This window comes from Protomyctophum bolini (genome assembly GCF_963924005.1).
Source record: "Protomyctophum bolini genome assembly, chromosome: 18".
NCBI lineage: Eukaryota > Metazoa > Chordata > Actinopteri > Myctophiformes > Myctophidae > Protomyctophum > Protomyctophum bolini.
The window spans coordinates 23,567,390-23,583,565 of NC_137879.1; the positions used below are offsets into that span (position 1 = coordinate 23,567,390).

The window sequence follows — 16,176 nt, forward strand, 5'->3', positions numbered from 1 at the left end:
CAGGACATCTGTGACACAGGTTATGAACTGACAATGAGTGTTTGTACTGAGTCCAGTTTTATAGTGAGCAGGTTGATTGGAGAAGTGTTCACTGCTGGGCTGATTAGGTAGTTGACAGGTGTGTAAATGGAACTGGGTGTGCTGGAATGGGATATGGGAGGCCAGTGTGGAGACTGAGGGAGAGACAGAATGTGACAGAGTTGCATTTTATGTATGAAATGTGCTATATAAATAAAGTTTACACCACTGACTGTCCCTCCATATAAAATAAAGGCGAAAGTCACAAAAGAAAATTGATCAGTTACAATTCCAGACTATGAAGAATCATTTAATAAAGGAATACTTCCAGATTCAGTTAAAGATTAGCTACAATAATTGTGATTTTAAAAGTTAAATGCTCGTCATATGACATAACAGAGAGGAATGGGCCGGACCCTGCGCGCGTAGGAGGAACTCCCGATGGTCCTCCAGCACCTTGATGTCATGACATGGGACTTGAACCGGCCAACTGACTGTAGCAGAGGCATCGGGCCAAGCGCTCCACACCATTACGCCACGGCACCTTTGGGCATTCAGCAGATGTCTCCGGGTGCTTTTGAGTTTTTATTTTTTATTCTAGCCTTGAAAAGTTCAAATTACTGCAGCATTGAGCTGTAGGAGGAACTCCCGATGGTCCTCCAGCACCTTGATGTCATGACATGGGACTTGAACCGGCCAACTGACTGTAGCAGAGGCAACGGGCCAAGTGCTCCACACCATTACACCACGGCACCTTTGGGCATTCAGCAGATGTCTCCGGGTGCTTTTGAGTTTTTATTTTTTATTCTAGCCTTGAAAAGTTCAAATTACTGCAGCATTGAGCTGTAGGAGGAACTCCCGATGGTCCTCCAGCACCTTGATGTCATGACATGGGACTTGAACCGGCCAACTGTCTGAAGCAGAGGCAACGGGTCAAGCGCTCCACACCATTGAGCCAAGGCACCTTGGGGCATTCAGCAGATGTCTCCTGGTGCTTTTGAGTTTTTATTTTTTATTCAAGAAAGTCAGTGTGCAAAGCAAAGTGTCACAGAGCCACATGACTAATGTGGGATTTGAACCCTGGACCTGTGGATCACAAACACAGCCACTCATCACACTGAGCTAACTGCTGGTTACTACAACACAGCTTTTCTGTGCTAGTTGATGTGAGTGTTTTAAGTCTAATAAACATCAATGCATCTCTGATGGTATTAAAACAAATGAATGAAAGCCGCACCAAGGCATTATACATCTCAAGGTCACCACAACTAAATCTGACGAGAAAAAACAGTTGGTTCCATTTAAAAAGAAAAAAGGGAATTCCCAGTCTCAGGGCAGACACTCTAACCACAAGGCCACTGAGCTGGTCCATTAAAGGTTGGGATGCACTGGCCTAATATACTGCAGTATAATAACCAGCGTCCACGCGAGGTCACGTGCACGCATCCGCCTGGGTGACAGCAGACTGATGGGCGAGCGCTGGAGCTTTGGAATGGGGGGTCAGATCAATATATGGAATGAATTATGTGCTGGCCATATATGGAGCGTGTCTTGAGTGTACAGGGTTTGATGAGGTCAGATATGGAATGTCAGCACAGGTCAGCTCCATATATGGAGATCTAAAGGTGTATTGAGTATTGAGTGCGCGGGGGCCCGTGTAGGGCCTTCATTTTCAGGCCTGTTGAGAACTCTAGTTTTCCGCCGGCTTCTCTTTCCAGTGTTCTTCTGGATGTTATTCTCCAAAACATGCTGCAGAGTGAAAGTAGGAAGAACTTAGCTGGATTTGAACTCACAACCTCTGGATCACATGGACGTCATCTTAACAAGGGTGCCACTGAGCACATAGCAAATATAGTGCTTTCAAATTTCTGAAATTTAGAATGGGGGTCAATGGCAGATTTTGGCATGCCAAAGAATTATGATTTGAACTAGCACCCTCCTACGGAGTGTGTTGGGTTTGAACCAGCACAATTCTACTATTCTACTAGGAATTCTACAAATATCATCAGACTTATCCGCTGGGCCACTTAGCAGCACACAGTTCAGCTGGAATTTCCGGGCTACTTGATGTCAATGTGTCTCAGGTGATCACAATCTTTTTATGCATGTTAACAAGTTAATTCAACATGTTAGTCTTTTTTCTAATACATACATGAAATACATGAAAGAAAGTTGATTTACACACAGAAAAAAGCTGTATAACAAAAAGAAAGGCTATATTGTACGCTCCGAAACAATCAACCTGATATAGTTGAATAACATATATTTGGTAATAGTGCAGGTGATACAATAGATATTGACAATATTAACATAATACTTAACTATTTAATACTGCTATAAATAAAAAACTAAAATGAATGGTGTAACTATAATAATTTTCTTAGATATAAAGTACATATTTCCCTTTTATCATTGCTAGAGTTCTCATTCAAAACAAATGCACTAGAAATGTTTCCCTATTCCTCAGTACCAGTGGCGGGCATTTACTCGAGTACTGTGCTCACAATTTCAGGTTAATTATATATATATATTTGTTCAAATAGATCTACAAGCTCACATACCATCGCTGTGCCACACACAGAGCTTGTAGATTGGCTATTTTCACAATTTTGGGGGTTAATGTCCAAATTTTCAATAGGCTACAGCAAAGTTTTGATATTAAAAAGAAAATGTACTTCGTCATTTGTGCTTAAGAATACTTGAGTATACTTTGTCCACTACAGCTCAGTACTGTTGTAAAGTCGTCTGTGATAAAATATAAATGGACCCTTGGGTATATGTTTACAATATCAGAGTTGAAGGACCACTTCGCTACTTTTCAACCTATCTTCATATAGTTGATCCACACTAATGTTCATGATAAAATAAAATAAATTCTACCTAGTCTGTGTCTCATAGAAGGGCTGTGGGCAAGATTAAAAAATATATATATTTAGATTTTTATTATCGTGAGAACGATGGCTTCCATTTTCGCATTGAAACTTTTCAGGAATAGAAAGCCTGCAGTTTCTATTAGCTTGGATTGCCTATCGATGATGACACTGGTGGACAGGTTTCTGAACTGCCTACAGCCCTCCTATGAGACACAGACTGAGTAGAAAACAATTGTGGCATTTTATCATGAACATTAGTGAGTATAGTGGTCCTTTAAATTAATGCTGAGCATTTACTGTGTTTACAATACGGTCTTCCCCAAACAGGTTTCTTTGTTGAATAAATACAGATGCTTCAAGTCCCAAAACTATTTGTCACATAAACATCATTAAATATTCATAGTACTTCTTGTCACGGTGAAATTGGCATATATGTTTTTAAACCAACTTTTACAAAGTAATATGTGGTAAAAAATAAAATAAAAATGTTTAGTAAAATCCTGTATGAAAACCAAAGATCTCAAAAATGAAAATACACTACTATAGTACTGTAGTACTGATACAGTACAGATATTGAAAATACATTTTCAATATCTTTGGGACATACTATTCAAGATTGTCTTCAAGTTATCCTTCCTTGCACAGTACACTGTTGAACATAAATGACATGGAGCATCATAACAACAAACTATTGCTACTATACTGAGCATAGTATTTGTATATTATATAATCTGCTATAAGGCAAAATATCTATTTAGTGCATATCATCATATTGCTACAGTAATACATTACAGAAATCATTTAACAAATAAAAAACTATAAATGGCTAAATTATTATATCAGATATGTGGTTCTGATTTGACTGACAACCAATACAAATATATACAATATAATTATTAATTCATTATATAACTACCCTATAATGAATGTTTTATTCCTTAATCTACAGTACAATAATGTAAAATAATGCTATTGAACAGTGACATATATTTTGTAATGGACGGTTAAAAAACCCCAAATTGATTGTTTGCCTTCACTTTGTGTTTCCCTTCGAGGTTCTTTCTATACTGTGAGTAGCCTACAATTCAAACCAGACAGCTGGATATTAGGGCACAGAGTAGGGATATATAGAACTTTATCACTGGTATACCTACTTAGTGTCATCATGTGGCTGTCAGAATATATCTTTTTAAATGGTCAAAAAGACCCTGTATTAGTGTGATATGATGCCAGTATGTATGTGTATGCATGCATACCTAGTACAGTTTAATAATAGACTGATGTCACTGATGTTTGATACTACATAATAAAATGTAAAAAATAGATTGCAGACATTATGCTATTAAAAACATTGTAGTTAACAGAGCTTTGCCTCCTCCTGAAATGGAACGTGTCTAAGGCTATAGGGTTGGAATCGTAAGTGCTGAAAATGTAAGACACCCTTAGCACCAGAACATGTCACATTATAAAATGTAAGACACCCGTAGCACCAGAACATGTCACATTAACACGACCACAGCTGGGCTAGTTCATAACTACAGTTCTATGTCCTGCTCTAAGAGTCAAGATTAATTGACAATGTGTAAAAACAAAACAAAGCACCTCCAGGGCTGGGAATATTGTCATAAGCCACAGTACCTGGTAGACTCCAAATATCATTGAAAAATAAATTACTAGACAAATATAGTTTCATCCCTATAAACCGATACCTGCATAATATATGTATCAAACAGAATTGACCAATCATTCAGGATTGAGCGGGCTTTGGTGACACAAGGTTAGCATCCAGGTAAACAGTATGTGTGGAGAGCAAAAGAGGTGGAAACATGCTCAAACACCCATGCATGGCTATAACCTTTTAACTGGGTGTAAACTGGATACTTCTGAAACAATCCAGTCGAATATGTGGTCTCCATTCTTACTCCTCAAGGTGCTAATTGGATTGTAAATGATGGCCGACGCATGGTAGAGGAAGTCTTGGCCCGGATATCCTAAACGTCCTCTACCATCAGTCCAGCAATGCTGGACAGATGACTGCTTTCTATGAGACGTCGAGGTAAAAACCAGTCCAGAAGCCTTATATCTCAGACGCCAAGGAGATTTCCCTTTGGTTGAGCAGTAGATGTTTGGTTTCCCATGCAGGAGAGACAGCTTTGTGAAGAAGACATGCGTATTACACAGCTGAAGAAAAGATTTGTATATCCGAGTGAATCTAGTCAGTTAAACTCCTTTACATGGAGGGATTATGTGGTATCAGGGCCTCTTGGCCGCACATTTGGCTGGAGAGGCTCCTGACTGGATAGGGGACCAGCTGGCTCCTGACTGGATAGGGGACCTGGCTCCTGACTGGATAGGGGACCTGGCCGCTGACTGACAGACAGGTGACATGGCTGGTGATTTGACCGAGTGCTTGGACGGGCTGCTTTCACAGGGTGCAACCTTGACATGGATGAACAGAGAGGCGGGGGACAAACTGGAGCCGTCAACTTTAAGCAGACGAACATGACGGTAACCTGGGGATGTTAGATGGAAAAGGTCAGGATGGAGAGCTTTTGCAGTTCATAACATCTTAAATTGCAGTGTATGGGATTTCCTTAAAGATGGAATGCCGTGATTTCTTTCCACCCTAAAACATGATCACCAGGTATTATTAAGGAAGAAGATTTTTTTTTCAAGGTCTCCAGTAGGAAACCCTAAATACAAAAAAATACATCATTGCACATAACAACCACACCAAGACCAAGGGGTCTAATGAAGTACTGTCACCTCATAAACACATGAAAAACTGGAAAAAATACAAAGATCACGGCATCTTTGACATTAGCTTCACACACCTGTACGTATGCTCGTGAAGGGCAAGGTGTACTGCCCGAGGAAGTCATTCCTGGAGGTGTAGTCATGATCCTCCACCATAAAGCGCACCAGAGCCAGATCAGGGACATGGATGGTAAAGTTAAAGGTGCAGTCCCACCGAGGGTTAAAGCCTGAAACACAGCAACCAAAAAGGTTGATCTTTTTGGTTGATGGTGGAGCAATTTGAACCTAAACAAAAAACAATCCATTCATATTGTATGCTGACCAATCACACCCAGGTTTGCTGGTTTGAAAGTTAAACCCAATATAGCATATCAGAGGAGTGGTTCAGCGTGAATGAACACAGGAATGTCCCTGGCTGCATATCAATGGTCCTTCCTTGTTTAGGACTAGGCTGCTACTACTACTACCAAACCACAGCTAATGAGATGAGCCAATTTTGGGTCCGTTTGGGCCAAGTCATATCCATGCAGAATGGGAAGATCATTTTTCGAATGGAAAGAATCATCTAATCATTAAAAGATTTCTGCAGCCAGCAAGATGACAGTCTGTTTTCACAAAGCTGGTTGGTAAAGTTGCTCCAGTTGGACGAGTCAGCAGACATTACCCACATGCCCAACTGTGCATTTTCATCAGATTGGTGTTTGATGAGGTAGTGCGTTCTGCATTTTCTCACAGTAATGGCTTTCAGTCAAAGTACTTCATCTTACATTTACGATTCATATTAACCTTACTGACGTATTTGTGTATTTGATATCAACCGGTACCAATAAGTGTGGTCGTGGAATTAACACATTACGCCTAATTTTATTCTGATGCCCGCTGGATGCATTCATAGTCATACATGTATGGTTTTCCAAATAATTTCCCCCATTCCATTGTATTAATCATTGTTGCAAGATAATAGTCACGCGTGGGATCCCTTAGTATTGATGATTTTTTTTTTTTTTTTTTTTTTTAATATATTTTTGGGGCTTTTTTTTAACCTTTATTGATACTGTAGATATATATAGTAGCTTGGTAATGGGGAGAGAGATGGGGGGAGACACACAGCAAAGGTCGTCGGACTCGAACCCGGACATGCCGCCAGCCTAGTTGCCCGGACCACTAGGCCGGCCGGGCCGATGATGGGTTTCTATCCTACCAGGTAGTTTCACCTGACACTTCAGGTCGCACTAGTCCCTGATTAGACAGCTAGTGGAACAAGCTGTATTTATGAAGTTATCAGTGTGATACTGTAGGTGATATCAGTTATCAGTGTGATACTGTATGTGATACTGTAGGTGATGGAATTCACTTATTGGTAAGGTAGAAAACCAGCAGCAGAAAGATGAGGATCACGGTTGTGCAAATTGCAATAACATTAAATGAACATGATCAGAGCATCAAAGTTATGACAGCAGAATGGGTGTTTACCATTGTTATCAATGCGTTGGGTTTTCTTCTTGTTGTTGTCTATGGGGGCACCATGTGTTTCCACCCACACCTGAGGGTCCACAATGGAGCTGGGCTTGTCCCACTCTGGCTTGGGCAGCTGCTGGGCTGAGATCACCTGGGACCAGAGCAATAATTCAACATGATGACATTGACCACACCATGTTATATCCTATGGCAGGGGTCGTCAACATTTTTCAGGTATGTAGATCTGATATTTTGGCTAAATGTTCCCCCCAGAATATGGATGCGAGGGTTCCAGTGGTTAATGTAAAAACAAAAAAAGTCCCTATCATACAAAGATTTGGCGGACCCCTTTAAGTATCTCTGAGTCCCTGACCCCCTGTTGAAGACCCTTGCCTATGGTAAAGTGAAAGATCAGAGTAAGCAGTATAAACCCTAGTCAACACGGTGAGCAGCTAATGTATGTGCTAAGAAAGCAACTATATGCTACAAATTAGGAATAACATCAATGATACAGCAAAAGGGTTTAAATCTATCCATCTATGCCTAGTGCAATTGTCTTACCCGTATGGTGAGCATGACAGGCTTGTGGCCGGGCCCTCCACCAACATTCTCTGGGTGGAACTTGGTGTTAGGATGGCACATGAAGGGAGGTTTGAGGACATAACCACATAGCCCATTAGGCAGGAACCGCCCCTGATTCAGGTCCATCTGCTCACCAGGCGTCTGGAAGTTCAGTGCCACTGGAAGGAAGAATATGACCATAATGGGCTTTAATGGGTAAGGACACTTTAGTAGAGATTTGGGTTGTTGCCAAGTTGCCATGCTGTAACTCCAGTCCAAAGGTGGGCAAGAAATCAAAAAGAATTGCTCCATTGATTAGAGATTGATAATTCAAAATATGCTCCCCACAGCAAAACCACTCTTTAGGCGAGAGAGAGAGAGAGAGAGAGAGAGAGAGAGAGAAATATATAAATAAAGAGATATCAATTTCATGTTGATTTTACTAGTTGAAGCTCCAGATCCACAGATCCAGTCCAGGTTCTAATACAAAATATCAAAAACAATATCAACAAAATCTACTGGTTATGGTGATGTACCAATCACTGTCAGAATCAACTTTATCCGCATTTGTTTTTACGGGCTAAAAGAGAAGGCCCGCGAAATTCTAGTAGTTATAGTTTGTGAACCACTGATATAAAAACATAGGATTTAAAGAAAACTGTCATGATTTAGAAGACATTTGTAGAATCTAGTCTCAATGGGTTAAGCTATTTACCTCTGATTCAAAGCAGTTTTGCCCCCTGGATGCTAGTATTAATGATTGTAAACAAGAAACCTGTCTAAAATCAAAATAGTGGCTTTAGTGGTTAAGATTGTGAGGATGCTATACTGTATGTGAAACACGCATTTGTCTTGGCATTGTCTCATTGAACTCTCACCAATCTGGCAGCCTCCGTTCCACATCTCCTGAGGGTTGTAGTTGGAGGACTGCAGGCGCTGGCCAGAGGGGTAGATCCTGCTCAACTGGTGGCTGTTGTGACGCACAAAATGCACCCCTGGAGTGGGAAATGGAGGGAAGGCCTTAAATTGTTCACATTCACACTTGAGATGGGATGTTTAAATGGTTTGTACAGAACCATAAACCTGTTTAATTGTATGTCTATTTGTATTCACTCTTTCCCTCATAGTCTCCCCATCTCTCTCTCTCACACACACACACACACACACACACACACACACACACACACACACACACACACACACACACACACACACACACACACACACGCACCATACCATTCTCTTTGATGTGTTTAAGAGCCTCGCTCTCAGAGAAGGAAGACATGTTGGTGGCAGGCTTCCTGGCGGCGTGCTCAAAGTCTTTGAATGGAACACTGCGCGTGTACACTACCAGATCTGACAGCTCTGCACTCAGTTTAGACACACATGGCTGCTGGGGAGGTACACACAACACATACGCATTTATAAAACAACCATCCATTTAGAGAAAGGATCAATTAAACACTCTATGCCTGCTGTGGTGCTCAAATTGGGGTCCAACAAATTATACAGTATTATCATCAGAATCAGTTTAACCCCTTTAACGCCTCTGCTTGGTTATTCGAAAATAGAATACTTTGAGGATCTGTGGATGAAAACCTATCAATTTGCTACTTTGCATTAAAATGTTGGAGAATCAGTGATATAAAGGCTTTACAAAGGATTATTGTCCATGCAGTAATACAGTAGCATCTGCTGACAGCAATGTTGTTACTTATACTATGCAGTTTCCCTTTGCTAGTGCATTCTCTAAATCACTGGTTCAATGTACCGTCCGGGGACACCCAAGGGTCCTTCAGGGGGTTCCAAATGGGTCTGACTCCAGTTAAATGAATGATAGTACACTCTTATGGGGGTCCATGGCCTATCAAACTGTGGGTCTGTGAAAATTAAAACGTTTGAGAATGAGAACCATGCACTGCAGTACAGTAACTATGGACAAGGACACAGCTAGGGTATCCTGCCTACCTTTGTGCTGGCTGTCTTAGTCCTGGGTTTGCTTTCGGCTCGGCTGCTCTCCTCATCCGAGGAACTGTCTGAGGAGCTAGAGGAACTCTCCTCCTCTGGCACTCGCTCCTTCTTTGCTTTCACCAGGATCTTCCCCTTTAGGTCCTGGACACACAATGCGCAAATGCGCAAACACACACACACACACACACACACACACACACACACACACACACACACACACACACAATTCAAAGGGCTTTATTGGCATGAGAAAACATACATTTACATTGCCAAAGCAGAAAGAACAATACAACAATACAGCAATACAATCAAAACAAAAATGATGTACATTTGAAGGTCAGAATCTTCAATAGATCAAATTCTATGTACCAAGGTCACTCAATGCAGGTATAGTGCAGGAATATACACAATGATTAGTCTTTAGGGTGGTTGTGTTCCATTTGATATCCTTCTCCTATCACAGCAACTCACAAATCTTGCTGCTGTGTTTGCACATTGTTGTACTTCGCCCAGCAGATATGGGAGTTTTTTGTCATTGGTCATGTTTTCAAAATCTCTGTGTGTGGTTGTAATCTGTGGGAAGTATGTGTCTCTGATGTCTTGGTACAATGGACAGATGGTTAGGAAGTGTAGCTCGGTTTCCACTTAATTTTATGTGCAGTGGGTGCATAGTCTGTCTTCTCTCGGGATACAGGTCTGCCTATGACGGCCTTTCTCGATTGCGAGACTGTGCTCACTGAGTCTGTACCTAGTTAAGATTTTTCTTTGTTTTGGGTCGGTCACGGTGCTCAGGTATTCTGCCACTGTGTATTCTCTGTTTAGGGCCAGATAGCATTCTAGTTTACTCTGCTTTTGTGTTGCTTCTTTCCAATGTGTCAGATAGTTTTCCTTTTGCTGTTTTATAATTTGGTTTAGTCCAATGGGTTTTCTATCTCGTGGCTCTGTTTGTGTTTGTGCCCGGAGTTCCAGGGCCAGATGGCTGAGGGGGCATCTCTCTAGAGTTTCACTGTGTGTGAGTGCCTTGTTATGGAGTGCATCTAGGTCACTTTTTTTAGGTGGTTGTAGAACACACACACACACACACACACACACCAATATAATATATTTGGATGATGCTGCGATAATAACAGCCTACCCGATGTTGAACATTGTCCGAGTACCCATATTCCGTGCCTTCAAGTGCCCGTTGTTTCATGTGTGCTAAGCATGGAGGTTTGCCTCGCGCCATCGCTTGAGGATGGGGTGCCATAGTTTAGTTACTTCTTCTGTTTTGTATGAGTCTCTGGTGTTATCATTGCTCTAATAAACCCCCAGGTTGTGGTTCTAATATACAAATATGAAATATGTCTTCCCTGTGTATTTTCGTTTTCTTCCTGAAAGCTGAAAGCCTTTGAGTCAAAAGGCCCAATTGAAATACACTGCTTTATTTAGTGACACACTAAAATCAGCCCCTCCCCACAGCTGTGGGCGCCGACTTAAGTTAGGTGGGTAGTGCTAATTGTGAAAACCAGGTATTCTCAATGAACTGGTGTGGCCACATAAAAAAAACATCATTTGAACACTTTCTGTGCACTTTTTTGAAAAAAGTCATCCTCCTAGTATAATCATAATACCTGATGATCATGTTTTAGGGGAGGGGGGAATCCAGAATTTGACGGTTCGGGTAGGCCAATTAGGGAAGCCAATGCGTTCATTCCCTCTCCGCAGAACCGTGGTCAAACAAATATTTGTAATTTTTGGTTCATGGAAACTGTTCGTCCAATTAAATTGCCATTTGGTGGGGGCACACACGTCAAGTTTGAGATTCAGAGTAATATGGCATTGTTTGGCCCAGTAGTATGCAATATTACCTGCAGAAGGGTAGACACACAAACCTGAGCAAATGCAAATGCATGATAGAAAATATTATGCAGTGGCCTCAAGGGATTGTGGTTACTGGGGCAAGTAACAAACACACGCACGCATGCACGCACACACATACACGCGCACGCACACACACGCACACACACACACACACACACACACACACACACACACACACACACACACACGCACACACGCACACATGCACGCACACACACACGTTAACACTAACACACATACCTACACACATACCCACGCACAGACCATAGGTTGCGATTATGGGCTAAATTTGGAATAAGTGGGACACTGAAGAGCAGATGGTCCCCAGAAGTCCTCTCCAACACAAACATTCATCTGCTTTACATAATATAATCCCAACTAACAGCATTTGCAATTGTTTGCAAATGCTTCACAGAACTAGATGGCTGCATGCCTGCATCTCCAGTCTCCACCTGCAGGGGAAAACCTCTGGATGTGAAATAGACACACCAGATTGAAATTCTCACAGCCTGTGAGTCATCAGCTATTTTTAACCTTGTCCAAACTCACCGTCTCCTGGAAACAAGCTCCCAGACCCACACGGCAAAATATTGCATTACACCTCACCTAGTGATGTGATCTCTCTTCTTCTGAATTACAAAATAAAAGTTTAATAATGCACAGTAAATCCTTAGTGTCAATTTAATGTAATAACAAGACTAATTAAAACTTGGATTTTACTGTGTAAATATATTGTCAAAGTAACCATGGTGGGCTGGCTCATGTTTTACTGTGTGAATATATTATAGTCAAAGTAACCATGGTGGGCTGGCTCATGTTTTGCAGATAACAACAGAGATTATCTTACTGCCCAATAGGCAGTTGGACATGTGTGCCTACTTTTGTGAATAATAATACAAATGATGTGCCCACTTAACATTTTGTGAATAATAATAATACAAATAACAGTGTGCAGCGGGGAAGGCTCACCAGATTGTACTATCCCTCACGCCTGACACACCCAGACACACAATGTGACTGTAGCATACCCAGGTCATATTGTTAAAGTGGTGTCCAGGTACCCTCAGGGTTTGTTGAGGGGGTTCTAAATGGACTGTCACGGGGCAACCCGTGCCCTATATAATATATATATACATACATATATGCATCAAACTGCTTTCTACAACATGCAAGGACTAATGTTTTAAACTAGTGTGTTAAACTGTATGTTCACTGATTTGTTAGTTGTCTCCCCTGCACTGCTGGTGGAAATTCCCTTGATTAGGGGTGTTTCTTATGCTTTGAGTAATTGTCATTGAGTTTCATGCTAATTTATACTTAATGCATTATTTAGGAATGTATACCGGTTTTATAACGGGGAAGAGAGTTCTCATCCTGTTTGGGTTTTGTTAAGGAGTGTCGCCCAAGTATTTTTTTTTTTTTTTGTACTTTCTTTATTTTGTTGCCTGTAATCTAGTTTGTTATTGAGGATTATTGCACTGAACAATTGTCTGGACTTTGGTGGAGGAGTTTTCGGGAAAAATAAAGACCTCTTGGAGCCAGCTTGGCCGTTCGGGCAACTTCACATGGACCATTATATGTCCGACACTTGTCCGTAACTCTGAGTTTGTTCAAAAGAACCACCGGTCTAAGTAACCAGGGATCCAATGCTCCTTACCTCCGGAGAGGGCAGGCAGTCTGGCTGCAGTCCGTTGAGGGGCTTGGTCAGCAGCTTGTCTCCCAGGATGGAGCGCAGGTGGCGGGCCATGACTGTCTGCTGCTCAATGGAGCAGTGGTTCTCCAGGGACAGGATCAGAGGGTAGGGAGACGCCTGGGAGGTGAGGGGGCACAGATGGGTGCTGGTATTATCACATAAGTAGCTATGTTAACAACTTAAACCTTGGTGTCCCAATTTTGAACATCTTATAAGTGAAATTGGACATGTCAAAAATAGCCGATATACAAGCTCACAGTGTGTCGGGATACGACATGCCCAAGCTAGGGATGCCAGGTTCTAAGTGGCTAACTAATGTTTTTGTCTTCATAATACAGTTCTTGCGAAGTCTCTGTGTGAAAGTGGTTGCAATTTCTACACATGTACTGTACTTGCTGAAACAAGCGCTGTTGAATCCATTCAATATAGCTGCCCTCACCTTGAAGGCATACTCATTGATAGTCTGAATGACTTCCACAAAGGGCACTTTAGAGGTCAGTGTGTGTCCATGGTAGATGACCGGCTCGCCTCGGTCTCCGTCCCAACAGTCCAGCTCCACACAACGACAGCCGTGGTTCAGAGCTCTGACAGAGACAGGACGGGGACAGTTAGTGTACAAACTGCTCTACTGCATACTGTATCCATTTGGGATGGGGGGGGTGTTGTTATCCTATACCCCAGTGGTTCTCAACCAGTGGTCCGGAGACCACCAGACCAGTGGTCCTTGAGGGGGTTCCAACGTTCCAGCTAAATGATGGAAAGTTGGTAACCATAGATCTTTAACTCTTGAGAGTGTAAAATGAACGGGTCTATTTGGGTTCCTTGAGGGGGAGTCCAAATGAACCTTTTCAGGTCTGTAACATTGAGAGTTATGGGGGTCCTAGAAATTGAAACCACTTACTTAAGGTGGTTGCATACTGGAGACATTTTTCGGAAAACCGACGGAAAAACTCAGCTAAAAATCAGAAAACGCCTCCAGTGTGCAGGGACCTTTACACTCATCTTTCATTAAAAAACCTCTAGAATACATTCAAGCAGGTAAAACAACATCAAAACAGGTGATGTCAGGCACAACAAACCCGCCCTCTTCAAATGGTTTGGGGGTAACTTGGCCAAGGTCACATACACAGCTGTGGGGGTTGTTGTACTTGGCATATGACTATGTTATGGCCAAAACATACATCATGTGAACGTGAGCCAATTTCACACAAACAAAACCAAAAACATGTAAAACACACAAAGCCACGGTTTTCATTACCTGTGCACCTGTATGCATTTGATAGTATGTGGTTGAGCAAAACAATGTTTTGAAATTGATGGTAGGCTACAGTAGGCACCAGTCCACAACCACTGCACTGCCACATAATTGTAGTTGCCGCAGCACAGTTAAGCAATGGTTTCTCAAAATAGATTTGGTTTATTTTGTCAACCTGTCACTTGACCAGTATAGAGATCCATGCCAGGACCAGGAATATGGTCAATGTCTATTTCTAAAATTCTATTATGCTTGCAAGACCTGAATATAAAGGACATTGGACAGTATTCCCATCAAGAGCACCTTGATGACCTGGTCCATTAGTACCTGATGTAAGGCTCAATGCTGCTGTCTCCAGTGAGCTGGTCCTTGGTGAGGTAGGTGTTATGAGAAGAGCAGATAAAGTAATGAGACAGTGGGTGGCTCATGTCCTGGTAGACTCTGCTATGGTCCGGGTCAAACACACAGTTCTCCTTGGACAGCATGTATATGGTGAAGCCGTTGGCCGTCATGAACTGGTTCTTCTGGGCTGCACTGGGCCAGAGACAAACACATCAGTCAACAAAGGAGGAGAGACAAGTAGTAAAACAAATCTAATCCAAGACAACCTTGCAGGCTTATGCAAATGCTAAAAATGTAATTTAGATAGCATGTTTTGTAGACAGACAGACGCCAGGTCATTGTTGACCAGCCTGGCATCCTATAGTGTTTATATTTTCGATGTACAGATTATTGTACTTTGTTTGGATATTCTACTGTTAGACTGATGATAGGTTCTTGGTTTACTTATAATCCTGGATGACTATTTCTATGCATTTCATGTATTACCTTGCGTTGCCCTTGCTTACTGTAAATTGCTCTGGATTAAGAGAGCCTCTTCTACTGTAAATGCCTAAATTGTAAATGATTGTAATTGCAATTTGAACTGTTAGTTCTTCTTGTCATGGTTTTTTTCAGGACTTGAATGCATCATACTGGGGAATACCATTAGCCTCACATAGCCAGACTGTGATATTGTCTGGCTATATGCAAGGCTATAGGAATACATAGGAAGGGAGACCACACGTGAGTCAAACGTTTATTTAACTAAAATTAAAGTGAAAATGATGCAAGAACTGTACAACCAAAAATAAAAGAGGTATGAAGTGTGAACTTGTCAGTGATCATGCAGCTGTGTCTGCAGTGTGTGGGTTGTGTGAAATGTGCTGTGTGAGTATATAAAGGTGAAACACAAAACAGACAAAAAGGGTTGGGCCAGGTGGACACCAAGGCTGCCGGCATAGGGCCAGGGCCGTCACACAACTGGCAGTTGTGGGGCTGCTCAGTGCCCACTTGAATGGAAAGAAGAGGTGGGTAGGGTGGGAATATCAGCAACAGCACTGAACATCAGCACTGGAGCCCCCCAGGGCTGCTGCCTCGCAGCCTCAACCGTAGAACTAGAATATTTCCCTCATGACAGCTTGTCCTCCCATATAAAGGGAAACAATCCTGTTTCAATGGACACAATTAATCGCATTCCACTACAGGCAGCCATATCCTCAATACTGATAAGACCAAGGGACTGATCCTAGCTTTCAGAAAGAAAGCTAGGAACTTCTGTGAATTAAAATTAATGAGATGGAATGTATCAACAGCTAAGATACCACTGACCAGGGAGCATCAGAACAAACTGGTAGCACTTTCACAACAGTTTGTTCCCAGCGGCTATCAGACTATACAAATTCAGC

At 41.9% G+C, this 16,176-nt stretch overlaps 1 protein-coding gene across 1 annotated transcript in view; it reads right to left on the reverse strand.

Moving 5' to 3' along the window:
• Positions 1-1,163: 1,163 nt before the first annotated feature.
• Positions 1,164-16,176, reverse strand: part of LOC308333250 (1-phosphatidylinositol 4,5-bisphosphate phosphodiesterase delta-3-A-like) — a 31,049-nt gene continuing 16,036 nt past the window's right edge. The window contains exons 7-16 of the mRNA XM_080789519.1: positions 14,777-14,978; positions 13,634-13,778; positions 13,159-13,311; positions 9,636-9,779; positions 8,904-9,060; positions 8,546-8,662; positions 7,668-7,846; positions 7,122-7,257; positions 5,726-5,875; positions 1,164-5,404 (exon numbers count right to left, since the gene is read on the reverse strand). Of these exons, the coding sequence (XP_080645645.1) occupies positions 5,145-5,404; positions 5,726-5,875; positions 7,122-7,257; positions 7,668-7,846; positions 8,546-8,662; positions 8,904-9,060; positions 9,636-9,779; positions 13,159-13,311; positions 13,634-13,778; positions 14,777-14,978 (1,643 nt within the window). The 3' untranslated portion in view covers positions 1,164-5,144. The remainder of the gene's footprint in view (positions 5,405-5,725; positions 5,876-7,121; positions 7,258-7,667; positions 7,847-8,545; positions 8,663-8,903; positions 9,061-9,635; positions 9,780-13,158; positions 13,312-13,633; positions 13,779-14,776; positions 14,979-16,176) is intronic.